Below are 16,795 nucleotides of genomic sequence, written 5' to 3'. Positions count from 1 at the left end.
AATTAGAATTCTACATCTGTCTGATAAGAAAGGGCCTGACTACAGATAAAGAAAGAGGTAGAGTTTCTACTTTAAGGCAAGAGAGATGGAATTCAGGCCAGTCATTTTTCAAAGGGAGAGATAAAATACCGATTATGGTGGTAGTATGAAAGTGTTGGTAAGGAGGGTGTCCTGAGAAATACTGAAAAAGTACCATCATAAAAATGATGAGCTGAATTTCTGAGAAAGAATAGAATAAAGGGCCCAGACCATGGCAATGTTCCTTGAAAAAGTGGATGAACTGCAGAAACTAAGGTAGAGGAAATCTTCTGGAGATAAATAACTGACAAAACTGAAGTGGAAAAGAGACTGAGCAGCAAGAGCTGAGAGAGAACACTGTTGTCAGGAGCTGGTGGAATCTCAGTGTCTTGGACACCAAACCGTTTGGGTGCATAGCTTAGCTTTGCATTTGGGAACATACATAAAAATGTTGCCCAAGTATAACATATAGGTACCAATAAGTTCTGATCATTTAAAGCCCCTGTTTTTCTTCACCAAAGAGGCGTGTTAAGGAGCACATTTGCTCCATGACAGAAGAACAATGACCTCTGTTTCTGCTCTTCTCCCTCTGGGGTTTACATTCTTCCCACTTTCTGCCTCAAGCTCTTGCTTCCAGCTGCAACGTCCCCTACCTGTCATCATATTGTGGCAATGCACGGCATTGCATTCTCAATTGTAAATTATGCTGAGGTTTTGGAAATGTGAAAGTATATGAAGGTAAGTTTATTTACTTGACAAAAGTGCACGTGGCATGTGACCTTATTACGGCACTTCCCAGGCAACTAACAAAGAAAGGCTATTTATCCTCAGCTGACAGTTAACATTGCCTTTCCTCTTGCTAGTTCTCCTGTGGGCAGTTCAAAAAGAATTACCTGATTTATTGCAAGAGGAATAAAAGGACCTGTAGGTATGTGTGAGATGTTTGTCAAGGTCTGACAGACATCCAGGGTTTCCTGGTGTGTATGATCAATGGGAGGATGTTATAACATTGGCAAGACGTTGGGACCAAACCCCTAGATGCCATGGAGCCATGCCCTGTGCCAAGACTGGGGCAGTCATTCTCATCACCCTCTGACCTGGAGTGCCCGACTTGAGATATCTTGGATCTGGAGGCGAGTTTTGATGATGAGGCAATTAAATTGCAGGTGCATTGGAACACCCTGGAGATGCTGCATTTTCCCTCAGCCTCACGGCCCAGGTTCTTTGGTGACATTTGTGTAACTCCATGCGCCTTTGTGAGGAGTTGTGTGTCTGTGTGTTGGGAACATGGCCTGCTGGCTATCTGGGAGATGGTGTGAGGGGAGGAACGTTGTTTGCTTGGGAAGGATCCGTGTGGGAGGGAGTGTGTTTTTGAGGTAGGGGTGTGTGTAATGGGAATAGGGATGTTTATGTGGGCATGCACGCCCATATGTGGTGTGTTTTTCCCCTTTTCCTGGGCTCTGGGTGTGTCCAGATCAACTGAATTCAAAATGCTCCTTTTTTGGCACTGTAGCCTCTTCTCTGGTTTGGCATCTTAAGAATCTGGGGGAATCATTTAAAGATCAGAAAACTCCATTCACTTGGGCCCCTGAAGGCTTCACATTCTGTGACATGGTCATTCCAGTCGACTGAGCTCTGTCCCCTGCGGATGAGCCCATATAAGGAGGCTGTTTCCTGCGTTTCACGCTCCCTGCCTGTCCCTCTGCCCTCCTGCGCTCCCTTTGCTGAAGAAAGCTGGTATTTTGGGACTGCAGCTCCTGCCTCATTCCTGCTCCCTGTTTATTTTTGGAGGATGACTATTTTTGCTCCTATCAGGGAGCTATGCAGGGTCGTGCCCCCTCCCTGCAGCAGGCAGTGACTGCCCCTGGCAGCCTCTCTTCATTTCCCACACTCACAAACAATGCTTCTGCTTCAAGAAATAAACATGGGAGACCCCTACCATCAGGGGTTAGCTCAGCCCCTTCCTCGTCTGTGGCAAGAGGTAGTTTGGCTTTCGCTCAGGGTTGACCCCACTACACATGCAAGGTCCCCTCTGTCAAGTCAAAAATCTTCAGGAGGTGCCCACACCATTCCCTTTCTTAATAAAAGCTGTGGGAGCCACCTGTCCCCCCCACCATTGCTCCAGCCTAGAATCTTTTTGCGGTTACCGTTTTTCCCTGTTTTGGGACATCTTTTACCCAGTCATCCTTTCTCATGATGGTCCCTTCACAAGTCCCCATCTTCCTCACTGGGCACCGTCAATTGGGAGCTATATAAACTGACATCCATGCACTGGGTTCACTTTGCCCCTCTGCTTTCACCACTGCCTGTCATGCAAAATACTGAAGCCACTGCCGTAGAAGATGCTTCAGGCAGGGGGAACTGAGCCCAAAACTGCCAGAGGCCGCGGGCAGCTCCCACACGGTGGGAAATCATGGCTCTGCTCTTTGAAAATTCCCATTGTAAGCCCCAAGCTGAATTCCTGTTTTCTCTTGCCGTGCAGCAGTGTGCCACACGAGACAATGCAAGAAAATAGCAGGGAGGGTTTTCAAGCTCCAGATGAACTTCCCCTGTAGCATTTCAGTGGTGGGATTCATCTTGCCTAACTTCAGAAGTGTTTGGTATGGCTGTCTGTATCTGAACTTGGCATCTAACCTCCTATTCTAGGCAGTGGACAAAAGCAGACGCTTTTTAGGAACAATTCCTCATCTAAAACAAGCTGGCTTATACCTTAGGAAGCATATAACATGTGGTTCGTCCCACTGAAATGTGGGCAGCAGTAACAAACAAGTTCCCAATGAACCATATTTTGCCAGGAGAACGTATCCTCTGTGGATCGGTCTGCTACTGTACTGTGTGCCCTGGACAAGTCAAAGGCACAAAGACCTGAAACTTGTCAAGATACCGATTAGAGTGATACATCTTTTGTTTACAGAGACACTTAAAAACCTGTCCTGCAATATTTGTCTTCCTTTTGTTTTATGAATAAACAGCATTTTAAACACTATCTCTCCATCTATTATTTGGTGAAGCGTTACATTAGTATGTATGGACCCGGTGTCTCAGTTGACTTGACTTTGCCTTGACTGGAGCTGGCTGTAACGTGTCTCTTCTCTATTAAAGGGTCCACCACCTAAACCTCCACGCCGGCAAGGAGGCTGGGCAGATGATCCTGTACTGGCAGCTACCAAGTGAGTCTTCACTTTTTTCCTTTTTAAGAGGGGCTTAGGCATGGATTAAGTGAACATCCCTGATTGGGCTTTGTTGTCACAGGCATCGGAACAGTTTTTCTGGATCTTGTAGGTGGCCTGTGTATCCAATATCGTTGTAGCTCCTTCAAACCATTTGAAGTATTGCTCTTGCTTGGTTCTGCTGGCTAATGCTCTTTATAAATTGGCCTGGTGGGACTCAGAACTGCGTAGATGTCACTGTCTGCCAGAGGCAGTGTATTCCTTACCTGGTACAGTAACTGGAAGGAGTCAAGAAAGTAATAAGCATGTTAAATGCAGGAGCTGGGAGGGGGGATTTGACTGGTTGTGTCCTTTCCAGGAGAGTGACACATGACAGTGCCCCACTGACAAGAATGCAATGAACCATTCAGGATTTAGTGATCAGCCTTGACAGTAAAGGTGAAATTTGTCAATGTTTATGTGTGTATGGGGTTATGGTATAATGGAGATGGATGGAGATGGTCAGCAAGAAGAGATGGGAGGAAAAAAGTATACAAATTGTAGAGTGTAGGTTGAGAAGCCTGATGCTTATGAAGGACACCTAAGGGAAAGGAAATATCTGGACATGGTAATAGAATGGGTATGAAAACTAAAGGACAGTTCAGGAGGAGATGACTTGGTTTTAAGCTATTTGTTATTTTTCAAGCCGTAAAGTTATGCTGGTGTTATCATTCCTATTCACAGAGCTGAACAGCACAGTCATGGAGTGGTGTGAGATTGCTTGTATACATTAAGACATATAATAAGCGTGTATATGTCTGAACATATACTTTGGAGGCATTCTGATTTATGGAAAAGTTATGTATTTTCTTTCCTGGAACGCTTGAGAATGGGAGAGGACATCCAGAAACCTGTTATATAGTCAGTATTTCCTGGGAGGTGAGAAAGGTGGTCTGTATTCTGGGGCAGCCTTTCTGGAAAACAGTACTTTTCTGGGAAAATTATCACTCTGTTTGTCTCTGAGAATAAATTGGCTGAAAATCTGGAGACTGGAGTAAAGCAAAGGGATGAAGATCTCAGCCTGCGCTCCTTCTGTTCCTCTCCAGTTTAACTCTGATAATGGTATTATTTTTCACAGGCTGGGTGCAGCTAGAAGTTGCCATTGCAAAGATGCATCCACCTCAGGGTTATAAAAAAAATGCTACCAGTGATCCTGAATCTCTGTAGGACCAAGCAGAAGCTTTATGGAAACGTGATAGTAGAGAACAAGGGTGAATTGCATTGTTCAGGAAAAATAAATTCTGTAATTGTTGGCTAGGTGAAGGACTGGATTGGAGGCAATACAGTTATTCAGGGCTGTGCCTAACGTGCCCTGAAGGACAGTGTACAGGTTCCTAATGTAACAGCACTGTGCCATGTACTACTTCAGGATGTTTTTCATTGACATTAGCCTCATCAGATAGATTTGGAGCAGTAGCTATCAGTGGTGCTTCTCCAGCATCCCAATTGCATGGTTTACAGATATAGCAGGTGTCTGGAGTAAATGCTTCGATGAGGTTGAACGCAATTCTTTTAATTCCTGTTAAGAGTTTTTATTGAATAAATTTTATGAAGGGGAGGATTGTTCTGACTTTCTTTGGCCATATGAGGTACAAGGATTTTGTACAACTAGTTCCCCCGTCTTTTCTTTACTTCAGCCTTCTGAAGTAAATCTCCCCAAGCTGATTTCTCTCTTTCTCTCCCTTAAAAAAGTCTGAGGTGCTGGCCTGTGAGGCTGTCTTTGTGACATATCCCAGAGTAAAGCCTTCATGTGAAAAGTCTGAGTCATCGGCTGATGTCATACCAAGTTACTGTAGCTTTGTTGTTTCTGTTTTCTCAGGCTCTATCTCCCCACAGTTTTTCAACCATTTTGACTCGGTTTGGAAGTCCGTCAAGTTGACTTGCTCCAATTTCACTAGTGTAGATGTAGTTAGAATAACATGCTTCTATTGATATATTTGATGTAAGTATAAGCACTTTTATGCCAGTGTAACTGAACCTACACTTGGGAATTGTACTGCTTTATGTAATTTGCTTTTGAGAACTGACAGTGTAAAATCTGTGGTTTGTTTTTTTTTTTAACTTAGAAAGGAAGGATGAGCAGAATGGTTACAGTTAGATTTCCTGTGTTGTATAAATATATTCTCGGTCAGATGGGATACTGCAGCCACTTGTGAAATGATCTTGTAGCTGTTTATGTGATATTCTCTCCCCATTTGAAGTCTAAGCTTAAAGTTCTGTTTCTGACAGATTCAGCCAGTTGCAATGGCCACTTGTTGCTTTTCCTGCAGGGATACTTAAAACTCTTTTCTGCTGTATTTCTAGTTCAGAGTCTTATTGATGTGAAAGGATAACTTGAAATTGTTCTTCGTGTTTCCATTTGGCACACGTTGTAGTAGAATTTAATTTGCAACCTGTTTTTCTGTTTTTCTACCTTTGCTGCTCCTTCTTAGTCCCTTACCTGCCCAGCTCTTGTCATACCTAGGTAAACTTGCAAATATTCTCACCATCTTGCTGATTCTTTCCATCAGACTACTGCTCTCTCAGACTGTTGCAAGATAGAAAGAGGAGGAGGGCCCCTAAAGTTTTCCAACCTACAATTAGTTTTGAAATGAATTCTCACAGATGGTGTGCAAGTAAGATAAAGTATTTTATTATGAGTTCCCATAGTATTTACAAGTGTCAGATATTTAAATTCCCAAGAACTATCCAAATGCTGTCTCTTACTGATAGATTTTCAGAAGTCAAGCATGGGAAGATTACTTTGGACCCCTAGTACCTTTGTAGAACAGCTGTCATTGCTAAAAGTCTCATTTGTAAATCTGGACAATGACGAGGACTGCAGTTAAGTGTCTAAGCAACCCCTCAGGCTCGTTCTCTGCAATCAGCAAATAAATGGTGCAAAGTAGTGATGGAAGAACCTTTTTTCCTTACTGATGGGGCCCTCAGCACCTGAATCTGCTGTATTTATTTAAATTTATGCTCAGAGGGAAGAATCACTCTCTATGAGAAGAGGCAGTCCCATTGCTGCCCCAGCAATGTTCTAGCCCCAGTATTAGAGGACAGGGGACCAGCCAAGAACATAGGCAGCCTCTTGGGGCCTAGTACCCTGCTGAGATTACATAAATAATAGTAATTACAGCTGGTTTTGATATAGAAGCAGCTCTCTAACCACTGGATGGAGCCCAAGTGCCATTCTGAACACTGTGCTGATGTCCTTAATGACATCAGTGTTGACACTTGTGACAAGCAAAGCAAAGGTTTATTGTCAGGTTATCTCATGCATCAGAAAGAAGAAACACAAAGCGCCTGCCAATGGGAAAAGGAAAGGAGAATCCAGTTTTGCATACTGGTGAGGATTTAACAAAGGAGAGGTGCTTCTGGGATCCATTTAATTCCAGCTTCTGCTAATCTCATCTATCTGACTTCATCTATCGTAGAATTTCTTCCATTTTTTTTCCCTATTAATATCTTTATTTCTTTGCTTCCCAGGACACTTCCAGTTTATTTGGATCCTTGATCCGTTTGGTCTTGCAATCAGCCCCTTAAAATTCATACAGTTCTGCAGGCAGCAGCTAGGCTTGTTGTGGAATAAACACAGCTCATTTCAGGTGGCCTCACAAGCAAATGCCAAGTGCTGCTTTCAGTAGGAAATCCCTTCCCGTGCCTTCCCGTGTACCTGCTTTCTTCTACAGGGATCGTGGCAGTTTAGCAACAGGTGCTCCAGCTACAACTGAAATTTCTCCTTTCTGACTGATAGGTCATACTGAGTTGGAATAATCAAGGCAGGCTTGTTTAGGAAAATGACCATGCTGAAGTATTTTGGAACAGAAGCGGTGGTACAGTGTCCAGGAAAGCATTTAGCAAGAAGGTGACTGTGAAGGGCTTGTAGGAAGGAAAGGGATGCAGTCAGGGTGACCTTTAGAGCAGGGTAACCCGGCCTCTGTATAGATGTCATTTAGGGCTCTGGAGGGTGGGCAATGGTGAGATTGCACCCAGGAGCTGGAGGAAGGTTGTTTAAGAGATTAAGGGGTTTTATGATTCTAGGTCTCTAGAGGTAAGTTAAGTTAAAAACCTCCTGTTTCAAAAATATGGGCTTAAACTATCCTGTGTTGTATCTATATGAAATGACCCCTGAGAGTGCCTGGTTTATAGAACCTCTAGCCATCCCTGTCTTGCAAGTGGGAGTAGTAAAATGCTCATGAGTTTCTCTGCCTGACATGGTAGAGGGAAGCTCGTGTCATTGCTTCTGCCCTCTACTCCCAGTCCAGCAGCGTTGGACTCCCAGCCCAGCAGGCTGGGCTTCCCTGTGACACTGCCATGTTAGGAGCAGAGCCAGGCTCCTGGCTGTGGGGAAGGCAGCAGCCTCACTCTGTGTCTTGCAGCCATCTGTGGATGTCCTCGATGATGTGAAGACTATAGGCACAAAGGATCCAGGCTGCCAAGTGAGGGGGTACAACTTAGAAGGAGAAGAAAGAAAAGGAAGTCTGATTAAGTTTTGTCTTGAAGTGTCTGTTTTTGGGTTTGTCCCTGCATTGATCTGCAAGGGAATGAGGCAAGTAATGGCCCCTTGGGGACCTTCAGGACTTTCCTCTCAATGTCAGCCGTCATTTTCAATCACCTTCTCCCTCCCAGCCATTAATTTTGGCCCAGGATCATGGGGACTTGTCCATCTATCACTCCTAATTGACACTAAATGATCTGTCAGTTTATTGATGAACGGCAGGAGTGGAATTGTCACAATATATTTTACTTTCTAACAACTCCTCCTGACAATTTTACCTTGTCCATCTCACTCTCCTCACATAAATCTCCATTGGCCTCTCATTCCTTCTCTTGGGCTGATCTGGTGCCAGCCGCCTCCACACCATCGGCACGCATCAAGGACACCAAGATGGCGGTAAGCTGCAATGTGCAGGCCCAGGGTGGGTTTTTTTCCTCTCTCTCTCTCTTTCTCCCTCCCCCTCCTCCTCTACCTCTTTTTCTTTTTTCTTTTTCTTTTTTTTTTTTTTTTTTTTTTAATAGGCTGAATGATCCAAGAATGCTAACAGGCTCTTGTCCTCTTGTCCCTCCGTGTCATTGCTGGGGTGAGCTCTCCTTGGTGTTTCTGTTTAGACTCAGTAAAGATAACTGGCAGAAAAAGGAAAGTCCCTAAAAGACAGAAAAGTCACCTGAGAATCCCTCAGTACCATGACTGTGATGGTGGATTTTTTTCCATTTAATCCTGCTTAGTATGACTTGCAAGGGTTTTCTGCAAAAGGAAAATGCTAGACTTTTGCCTATTCCTGTGTCTTCACAGTGCCCAGAGGAGCCTGGAGAAAGATTGAGCTTTTTTTTTTTCCCCTTCTTTTCCTTTTTTATTTTAATTTTTTTTTCTTTTCATTTTTTTCTTTTTTTCTTTTTTCTTTTTTTTCCTTTTTTCCTTTTTTCCTTTTTTCCTTTTTTCCTTTTTTCCTTTTTTCCTTTTTTCCTTTTTTCCTTTTTTCCTTTTTTCCTTTTTTCCTTTTTTCCTTTTTTCCTTTTTTCCTTTTTTCCTTTTTTCCTTTTTTCCTTTTTTCCTTTTTTCTAGATTTCTGTTTGAGTTTTTTTTGTTTGTTTTGGTTTGGTTTTATTTTTTTTTTTACTCTGTTAGTGAAGTTTCCTTTGACTTCTTTTTCCTGAAAGACACTGTGGGCAATGGAAGAACTAGTAGGATTGTTGTCTCTTGCTCTCCTAGAAGATGAAGCCTGCATGACAAATAAGGAACAGGAGTGTGACATTTTTTGTAACAGTCCATGTAAGCTGCTGAGGTGGCAGCATGCGCTGGTTGAAGTCTCTCTGATTTTTTTGACTGAGGACAAAGCATCTTCCTTCCTGAGTTCTCTGCATCCCCAAGGAACTTACAGGCAAATTCAGGGGATACTATCATTGCTGTCCCAAATATGTCTAGTTTAAAAAAAGCTAAACCTTCTTGAAGAACACATGCAACTTGCAACCCTTTTGTGTCTGGCAGAGCCAAAGCTAAAAACTTGTCTAGCCTTTGTAGGTCACCCCTAAATTGGCTGTGAAGTCTAGCTTAATGCAGTTTACCTGCAGAAAGACACCTAAGATGACCTGATCTACTTGCTTGGCCCTGTTTCTCCCTCCCCCAGTCCCCCTCCCCATATAACCCCTCTGCTATTCTTAAGTTCTTAATCCAAGTTCTTAAAATATCTTCTTTCAGAAGCTGTTGCTGTCAGATGACAGCACAAGGTGCCATTCGGTAATAAAGTAGTGTTTTTCATTTAAATGTTTTCAGTGAGGCCAATCACAAGTAAAAAGTCTGTGGCCCGGTGCTTCAAAATCATGAGTTTGTTCTCTGTTGTGGGAGGAAAAAAACCCAACCTTAGATACTTTTTCTTTGCATTCTAGTTCTGTCTCCTCTAGCAGTCAGTTCTTCCATGTAACCACGAGGATCAGAAGTGTGCTTTTCTCTTTAAATGGAAACTGAAATGCTCCTGTAACCTCAAGAGCCATTTGGTGTGAGAGTTGGTCCTGGCCATTACTGGAGTCTGAGGATGTGATCACTTGGATAGGAGCCCCTGTTCTCAGGGACGGAAGATGTGTGGTGGATACCTCTAGAAACTGCAGCGCTGTTTTCCCACACAGCAGGAATCTGTATCGAGTGTTGTTGTTTTTTCTGTTGCTCAGTGGGAGCTCTGAACGGCTCTGCCGGTCAGCTCTCTACCAGCCAGCGAGCGGGGGAACCCTGGGAACATCTGTTACAGGGACGATGCAGTGAGTAGGCTGAGGTTCAGTGACCCCCATGAACCCTCTCCGTCAGCTTGTTCTTTCGTGCCAGAGCTTTCCTCCTTTGTTGTTTCTGTTAAGCAAGCCCACGTATTAGGACGTGAGGAGAAACACCACCACTTCTGCTAGAGATTGATTAGCACCTCACAAGCTCGTTTCAGCTGGAGGAGGTTAGCTGCAGGGTCTGTCAGATTGCATCCCACAGACTGCTCATCACTGCATCCTTCTTCCTCCAGTGCCGTGCCCTATGTGTTCAGCATGTGGTCCAGGTAGCCCAGTGAGACCATGAGGGACCAGAAAGTGGATGGTGGGACCATTACAGTTTAAAAAAATGTGTGTCTGCCCAAAACCCCCTTGTGGAGATATAGCCATGTGCCCCAGGGCCTGGAAGTGGAGAGCTCTGTGAGGTGACATCCTATGACAGAAAAAAAGGCTCATAGTAGTCCTTGCTCTGCTGGAATCAATGGCAAAACTTGCCTTGATTTTAGGAGATGTGAAGACTGAACTCCCCCAGATTTAATCAAGGCAAATCTGGCTTTTCCAGGCGGCCACAGTCCAGGGAGAGGGGGTGGAAACTTAAACAACTGATTAGAGCCCCAAGGAAGGTGCAATGGAATAGCTGAGAAGACACCTTGTGGTAGTGCTTTCCAGCACGGGCTGTGGTTCTAGTTTACATACAGCTTTGACGAGTGTTTTTTCTCTCCCTGTGCCTCAGCAAACAAGCAGTGACCAAGACCCACACTTGGAGAGCAGGGAGAACTGATCAGTTAGCACTTGTGCGTCATATTGGATGTGTAACTTAGTTGTGCCTTAGGCTATTGAACAAGCTGCAACTGGTAGCTCACCACCCACTCACTGTGGAGATGGGCACTAAAAAAAATACTTGAGCAAGAGAGTACAATGTCCTTTTTTATCTTCCCCCCCCTCCTCCCTCAGGCCTAGACCTGAATTACTGTCTGTGCCCTACAGGCAAAAGGCTTCTTGTTTCCCTGTGGGCTGAGCCAAGCCTTCGGTGTTGGGGTGGGTACGGTTTGGGATGGAAGTGCAGAGGCAGAACTGGCCAGTGAGTAGCTTCCTCCGCACGCAGCCCACCTCTGCTCTCCCTTTGATCGCCCTGCTCTCGCAAAACAAAAAGGATCTCTGAACATCAGGACGTTCCCTGTTTTTTCCATTTCATTCTTTTAGCAAGAGGGCAGCTTTTTTGCAGCTTTTTGGTTTCACGTGGTTGAGAGAAGTGGTTGAGACATGCCAGGAAATACGCTAACGCACGCAGGCAGATGAAATTCTACCCCCCGCTGCCAGGGCCATGTAAAATACCTAAAATACCCTTCCCTCTCGACCTGCGGTCGCGCCCGCCCTCCCGGGGACAGCCCGCAGCCCCCGTGGATTGCCTCCCAGTGCTCGCCTCCTTCCTCACCGGGCAGCGGACCGGACCGGCCCGGGGGGACCCGCAGCCTCGGCGGGCAGCCGGTGCCGGGCGCCACGCCGCCGGGGCCCGGCAGAGGGCGGCCGCGGCCCGGCAATGCCGCGGTGCCGGCGGGCGCCCACCCCCCCCCACCCCCGCTCCGGGGAGCGCGGCCGTTCCGGGGCCCGCAGCGCCGCTTCGGCGGCACCGACCCCCTCGGCGCCGGGGCGGAGCGGGGAGGGCGCTGCGCCGGGGGTGCGGGGGGTCCGGGGAGAGCAAAGCTGCCCCGGCGGGGAGCTGCCCGCCCGGGCAGAGGGCAACCGGGCCGGGCGCGGGGGCTGCTCTGCTCCCCAACCTTCGCTCTTGCTCTGCCGCCGCCCCCGTCACGCCTGACCGGGCGTTCCTGTTCGTTTTAACAAGGCACCATAATTGCTTCCCTTTTCCTTAGCTGGCTGCGTGTCCCGCCCTCACGCCTCCCCGGGCGCGCAGAAGAGAGCCTCGGATCTCGCACGCTGACCTCCTGGCAGCCGGCTGTGGCTCGGTGCAGGACGCAAGTGTGTCTTGAGCTCTCACGAGCTGTGGACATTAAAAGATTTCAAGGACATTTCCCCCCATTCATCCCAGTTATGTCCCCTGATAAAATAGGTTAACGGTGTCTAATTAACCACTGCACATCGTCATGCTGCATAAAGATAGCATCCTGGCTGTTCTCTGAGCCCTGCTACTTTATCTCCATTTAGATCTCCATGGTAGTCCATTAAATGAGAAAGAAACAGTTTAACAGAGATGATGTCTACATTAGAACTGCCTTTCACCCTTCAGCACAGAAGTTCCTGGCAGCTCCGAGGCAGCTCAGCTGTGCATTAGGGGGGTGTGTGTCGGGGAAGCCTCGGGTTTGAGGTTTAACCCCCTCTCATTAATGTGGAGAGAGGATTCCTGATGGCCAGAACCTAGCAAAGACAGCACTGAAGAGCAAGATCGGATCTTTATCCTCTGTCCTGGGACACACAGTCAGGGGAGAAACAGGTGTTCTGGATGAGGAGTTACAGAACGTGGGGTTACATGGGGTCTGTTGGGGTGTTCTGCTCAGTTTCTCAACTGTTCAACACCCTGAAATAGAGAAGGGGTCAGCAGCTGGCCAAAGCCAGATGGAATACTCTCGGATTTTGGATATGTTTGAGAGCACAAAGAGCCTTGCAGTGAAAGGGAATTTTAAATGGCGCTGCCCAGGTGATGGCGTTGGTCCATGTTCTTTGGCCCTCCAAATGCAATGGGCTTATCAGAAGAAACAACAGAACAGAGGTATCGCAGTCTCACAAGGCTGGGGGTGGCTGGTGTATAATACAGCAAACTGAACGCATTTCTGAGCACTGCGCCCAGGATTGTATTGTTTTGTTTGCCCTTACCTGAGTGAGCGTAGCTGTAGTTCACCCACAATTGCTCACTTTGTAGGCACTCGTTGTTGCCCTTCCTGTGCTGTGCCTCCTGCTGGAGCAAACAAACCAGGGCAGTGAGTGCACTTCTTGTTGCTGAGAACATGAGAAGAGAAAGAAATCTGTCTATGCTGGCTTGAGTTTATGGTCTGGTTTCTTCCACGTCTACTTTCACTCACCACTAGAAATCTGTGAGCTTGTGGTGAATGAAGAGGATGCTGTTTACCCAGGCCTGTTATTCCTGAAGGATGAAATGCTGGTCTCAAAATGATGTAATTGGCATTGATAAGCTGAGCCAGTTCTTAGGATGGGGTACTCCACAATGCTTAAAGCAGCATGATAACTTCATGAAGAATGCATGCGGGGCTTTCTATAGCACCTGGAGAACAAGGGGACAGGCAGGTGACTGGTTCTGCAGGTATCGCCATGTGTACCTTAGCCCTCGGTTAAGCTTATGGAACGGACAGGGTTGGAGGTAGGGCACCTTCGTAGGATCTGTTAACTTTCCTCCCTTACTTCCTTGAAGTAGGGACACAGGGCACAGGGACCTTAGGACACAGAGCAAAGCTTGTCTTCTATCTCTGTGTCACTTTGTTAGTGCAAGTGTAATGCAATTGGGCCAAAAAAGAAAACCATTATTCAGGAACCAACCAAAAATATTTTGTGATTTATTTTTTTCCAACCTGAAACAAGGAACGTAAAAGTAATTTGGCATCAAACAAAATGAAAGGAAGCCTTCGGGTTCAAGGCTCCATTGAAAAAGGGAGGAAATAGTAGGCTGGTTAGTATCTTCTTTACCTAATAGCTCAGTCATTAAGGCCACAGGGAGTATAAAAACATGTAACTCCTTCCCATACTCCAGAAGTTTCGTGCTATACTTCCCGGATAGTTCTCTACCCGTGAGCTTATCAACTGGTTTGAACTGCCAGTTTCATCAAATAATGCTATTCCAAATCATATATTAATAACCTTACCTAGTGCAGGTGACTGGAAACAGGTGTCTCACCTAAACAGAACAACAATAATTTCTAGCTCCTGCTCTAGTGCCATTGGTATTTAAATGCTCTGTATAAACCACAGTACTGTCAGCATGAGAGACTGGCATCACCCACTGCCACCTTCAGACCCAGTGGCATTGGGACTAGGGTGTTCTCCTGAGGGGGAAAGGGGGGGTGACAGTGGGGCTTTAGCTTGCCTTAGAGAGAGGAGGGAACTATCTTGTTTGACAGGAGAGTGTTCCAACATCTGGGCTCTGGGTCATATTCTTCCCTCCCGGTTTATGAATTTTTCACTCAAATTACTTTTTTTTTTCCCCAATATAGTGCAGCTATTTCATAATGAAGTATTTGCTTATTGCCCTGAGTTAGTCCTTTTCTAACATAACTAGGAGAAGTTGGGAAAGTCTTAAGTCTGGGAATGAGAGTGAAGTAGTCTCTGCCTCTAGGACTAACATATGACTGACTTCCCTGTGGGCCACGTGGATATCTGTCATGACGGGGAGCTCAGGAAAAAGAAACAGAAGTTGCTTACAGGGATAGCAGGAGTGACCCTCCCCTGGGAAGTATAAACATGTGGAGTGTTTCACTCCTGCCTGGGGACAGGAGATGAGCAAAGATGTGAAGAGCATGAGTACTGAGGAAAAGAGAGTGTTATTTGGGGCTGGACAATTATCAAGAGTTACGGGATTGTGCTAAGAAGAGGTTAGATTGAGCCTCCAGGAAACTTCACTGTGCAAGGCTGTGCAAAGCTGTCATTTGGGATGTTTCATCTCAGTGTGGGCAAGGCTCTGAAGACAGGGTGTGGGAAGCAGTTCTGTGAAGGCAGAAGGGAGGGATAAAATAGGATAAATCTAGCATCGTGTTCCCATCTGTGTCTTCTCAGATTCTGAACTCCAATGAGAGCTGGTGGTGAGCTCTCTGGAGCCATCCCTTTCTCTCTCTATAGTATCAGGGGGTTCACAAAAAGTGCTTTGTGCTACTCCTGGGGAGAAGGATGGAGCGGGACAATTACTCCTCACTGAAGGAGCTCTCTTCTAAATTCCCTGGCTCCATTGCATTTCTGTCTCTTGTGATGAACAGAAGGGTGCAGATATAGCTGAAAGCCCAGATGCAGATGTCACCTACCTGGCTGCAGTTCTGATTATAGCAGTGGATATTACTGGGCTCAGAGCACCGATTCAGTGTAATCTTTAGCTTCTCACAGACTGCAAACTCCAGGGAGAGCAGTGGAGACAAGAGGCTTTCTTCTCCTCGTAGCTAGACATCCTCTGTGCCCTGCATCTTGCTCTTAGAAGAGCAGATTAATCACAGGAAGGACTAATTGAGGGCCATGGCCTGCTAGAACAGAGAGCAGATGAGAAGAAGCCTGTCCCATCTCATGGACGAGCTGTGAAAGGAGCAGTGCAAGGCAATGAAACAACTCTTATATTTTGGTGTGTCCTGGTACAGTGCATGTGGTAGGGGAGAGCCCCATGTACTTCTTGTCATAGCACCCTGACTTCAAGGGAGGGGAGAATATTTATTCTCAACGCATAGAGATGAAACTTCACTCTGCAAAATGGCCAAAGCAATCAGCGAGTGATGGAGTATCTGCTAAAAAGAAACCTGGCATTTAATTAACTTTTCAAAGTGCTGGTTCAGCAACCTCCATGTTTTACATTTTGAATATTGAACAAGCGTCCCTAATCGTGACTGAATTACTTCTGGGCTTGCTGGGGTGGAGAGCAAGGGAGCTGCCATTTGCCAGTGCCTCCCCCCCACGTTATTATTATGAACTCCTGTTAACTCAGCCAGATCAACCCTGATTTACTGCAGTGACAGCATGTCTGACCTGAACTTGGCCAGCTCAGGTGGGGCTCCTAACCTACAAAGGCAACCAGATCATCTTTATGCACGACCAGGGGGAGGAAGGACCTGTTGATCTCCCAGGGGTAGGTGGACAAAGTATAGCATCTTCTTCACTCCTTAGTGTGCCGACCTCTCTACTCAGGTAAGGCAAGCTTTACCTGCAGCTGATGGCAGAGGGGATGAAAAAGTATCTGAGAAGCTAAAAAATCAGGGAGTATAGCTCTTGCTGTGTCTGGGCATGGCTGTCTTTTTGGACCCAAATGGTTCTGCTTCAATCTGATGCACTTGGGGACTTTTTGGTGCACTGGTTTAATGGTCACTCAGAACTCTTTAAAGGTGTGATGTGTTATCGCACCTGGTGTAGGAACTGTTTTGCATAATAACAGTGATATTGGGAAAGATGCAGGTTTTCAATTTTCTCTACCCTTTTCTAAGCGTAAGTTTTTCCTTGTCTTGCAGGTCAGGAAGAAAGCATGCAGAAGAAGTAGAAGAGTAAGTTCCCATTGTTGCTGAGACTTCTTCCACAACTTTTATATCTGATCTCATGGAGAAGGGACATGTGACTCTAAGCACCAGTACACCAAGATCTGGGGCTTGGGAAGGGTGCGGAGCCTGGCATGAATTCATGTCATGTGTTCTGGGATGGGGCAGGGCTGGTCACTCTATAGTTCCCTGGATATGGAGTAGGTGATGGCTATGTCACTCCCATGTGACAGAAAGAAGGAAAAGTAGAAAGCATCTGCTTTCCTCGCAGATCCACCCCAGGCCCGACTATCTGCAGCCTAGGGGTTTGTCTCAGGTGCAAGGCATCTTGCTTAAGCACTCTAAGCTGAGATTTCTGCTGAGTCTGGCAATGAGGGCTATGGAAGAAGGTCAGTCTGCAGGCTAAGCGTACCTGGGAACTCTCCCCTTGACAGGCCATGAGGCTTGTGGAGAGGAAGGGGACACAAGAAGATGGTTTTCTGGGCTTGCAATTGAAATTCTTTCTTCCTTGTGTTTTGCTGCAGCCATCGTCTCAGACAGCAGAGCCTGGAGGCATCAGATGATGGAGGAGGTAAGGTGTCACCTACTTGACTCCAAGAAGTGCCTTCATGCATGTCTGGGGGTTCTCAAGTAAAGTGAGCAGAGGCATCTTGT

General features: G+C 46.2%; 1 protein-coding gene across 4 annotated transcripts in view; it reads left to right on the top strand.

The window, feature by feature from the left end:
• Window positions 1-16,795, top strand: part of IFT43 (intraflagellar transport 43) — a 46,574-nt gene that overhangs the window by 13,515 nt on the left and 16,264 nt on the right. For all 4 annotated transcript variants that reach the window (XM_063333705.1, XM_063333706.1, XM_063333702.1 and 1 more), the window contains 3 exons: window positions 3,121-3,188; window positions 16,118-16,150; window positions 16,666-16,712. In XM_063333705.1, coding sequence (XP_063189775.1) covers window positions 3,121-3,188; window positions 16,118-16,150; window positions 16,666-16,712 — 148 coding nt within the window. The remainder of the gene's footprint in view (window positions 1-3,120; window positions 3,189-16,117; window positions 16,151-16,665; window positions 16,713-16,795) is intronic.

Source organism: Chroicocephalus ridibundus, chromosome 4 (genome assembly GCF_963924245.1).
Source record: "Chroicocephalus ridibundus chromosome 4, bChrRid1.1, whole genome shotgun sequence".
NCBI classification, from domain to species: Eukaryota; Metazoa; Chordata; class Aves; order Charadriiformes; family Laridae; genus Chroicocephalus; species Chroicocephalus ridibundus.
This window is presented reverse-complemented; position numbering and strand designations above follow the sequence as displayed.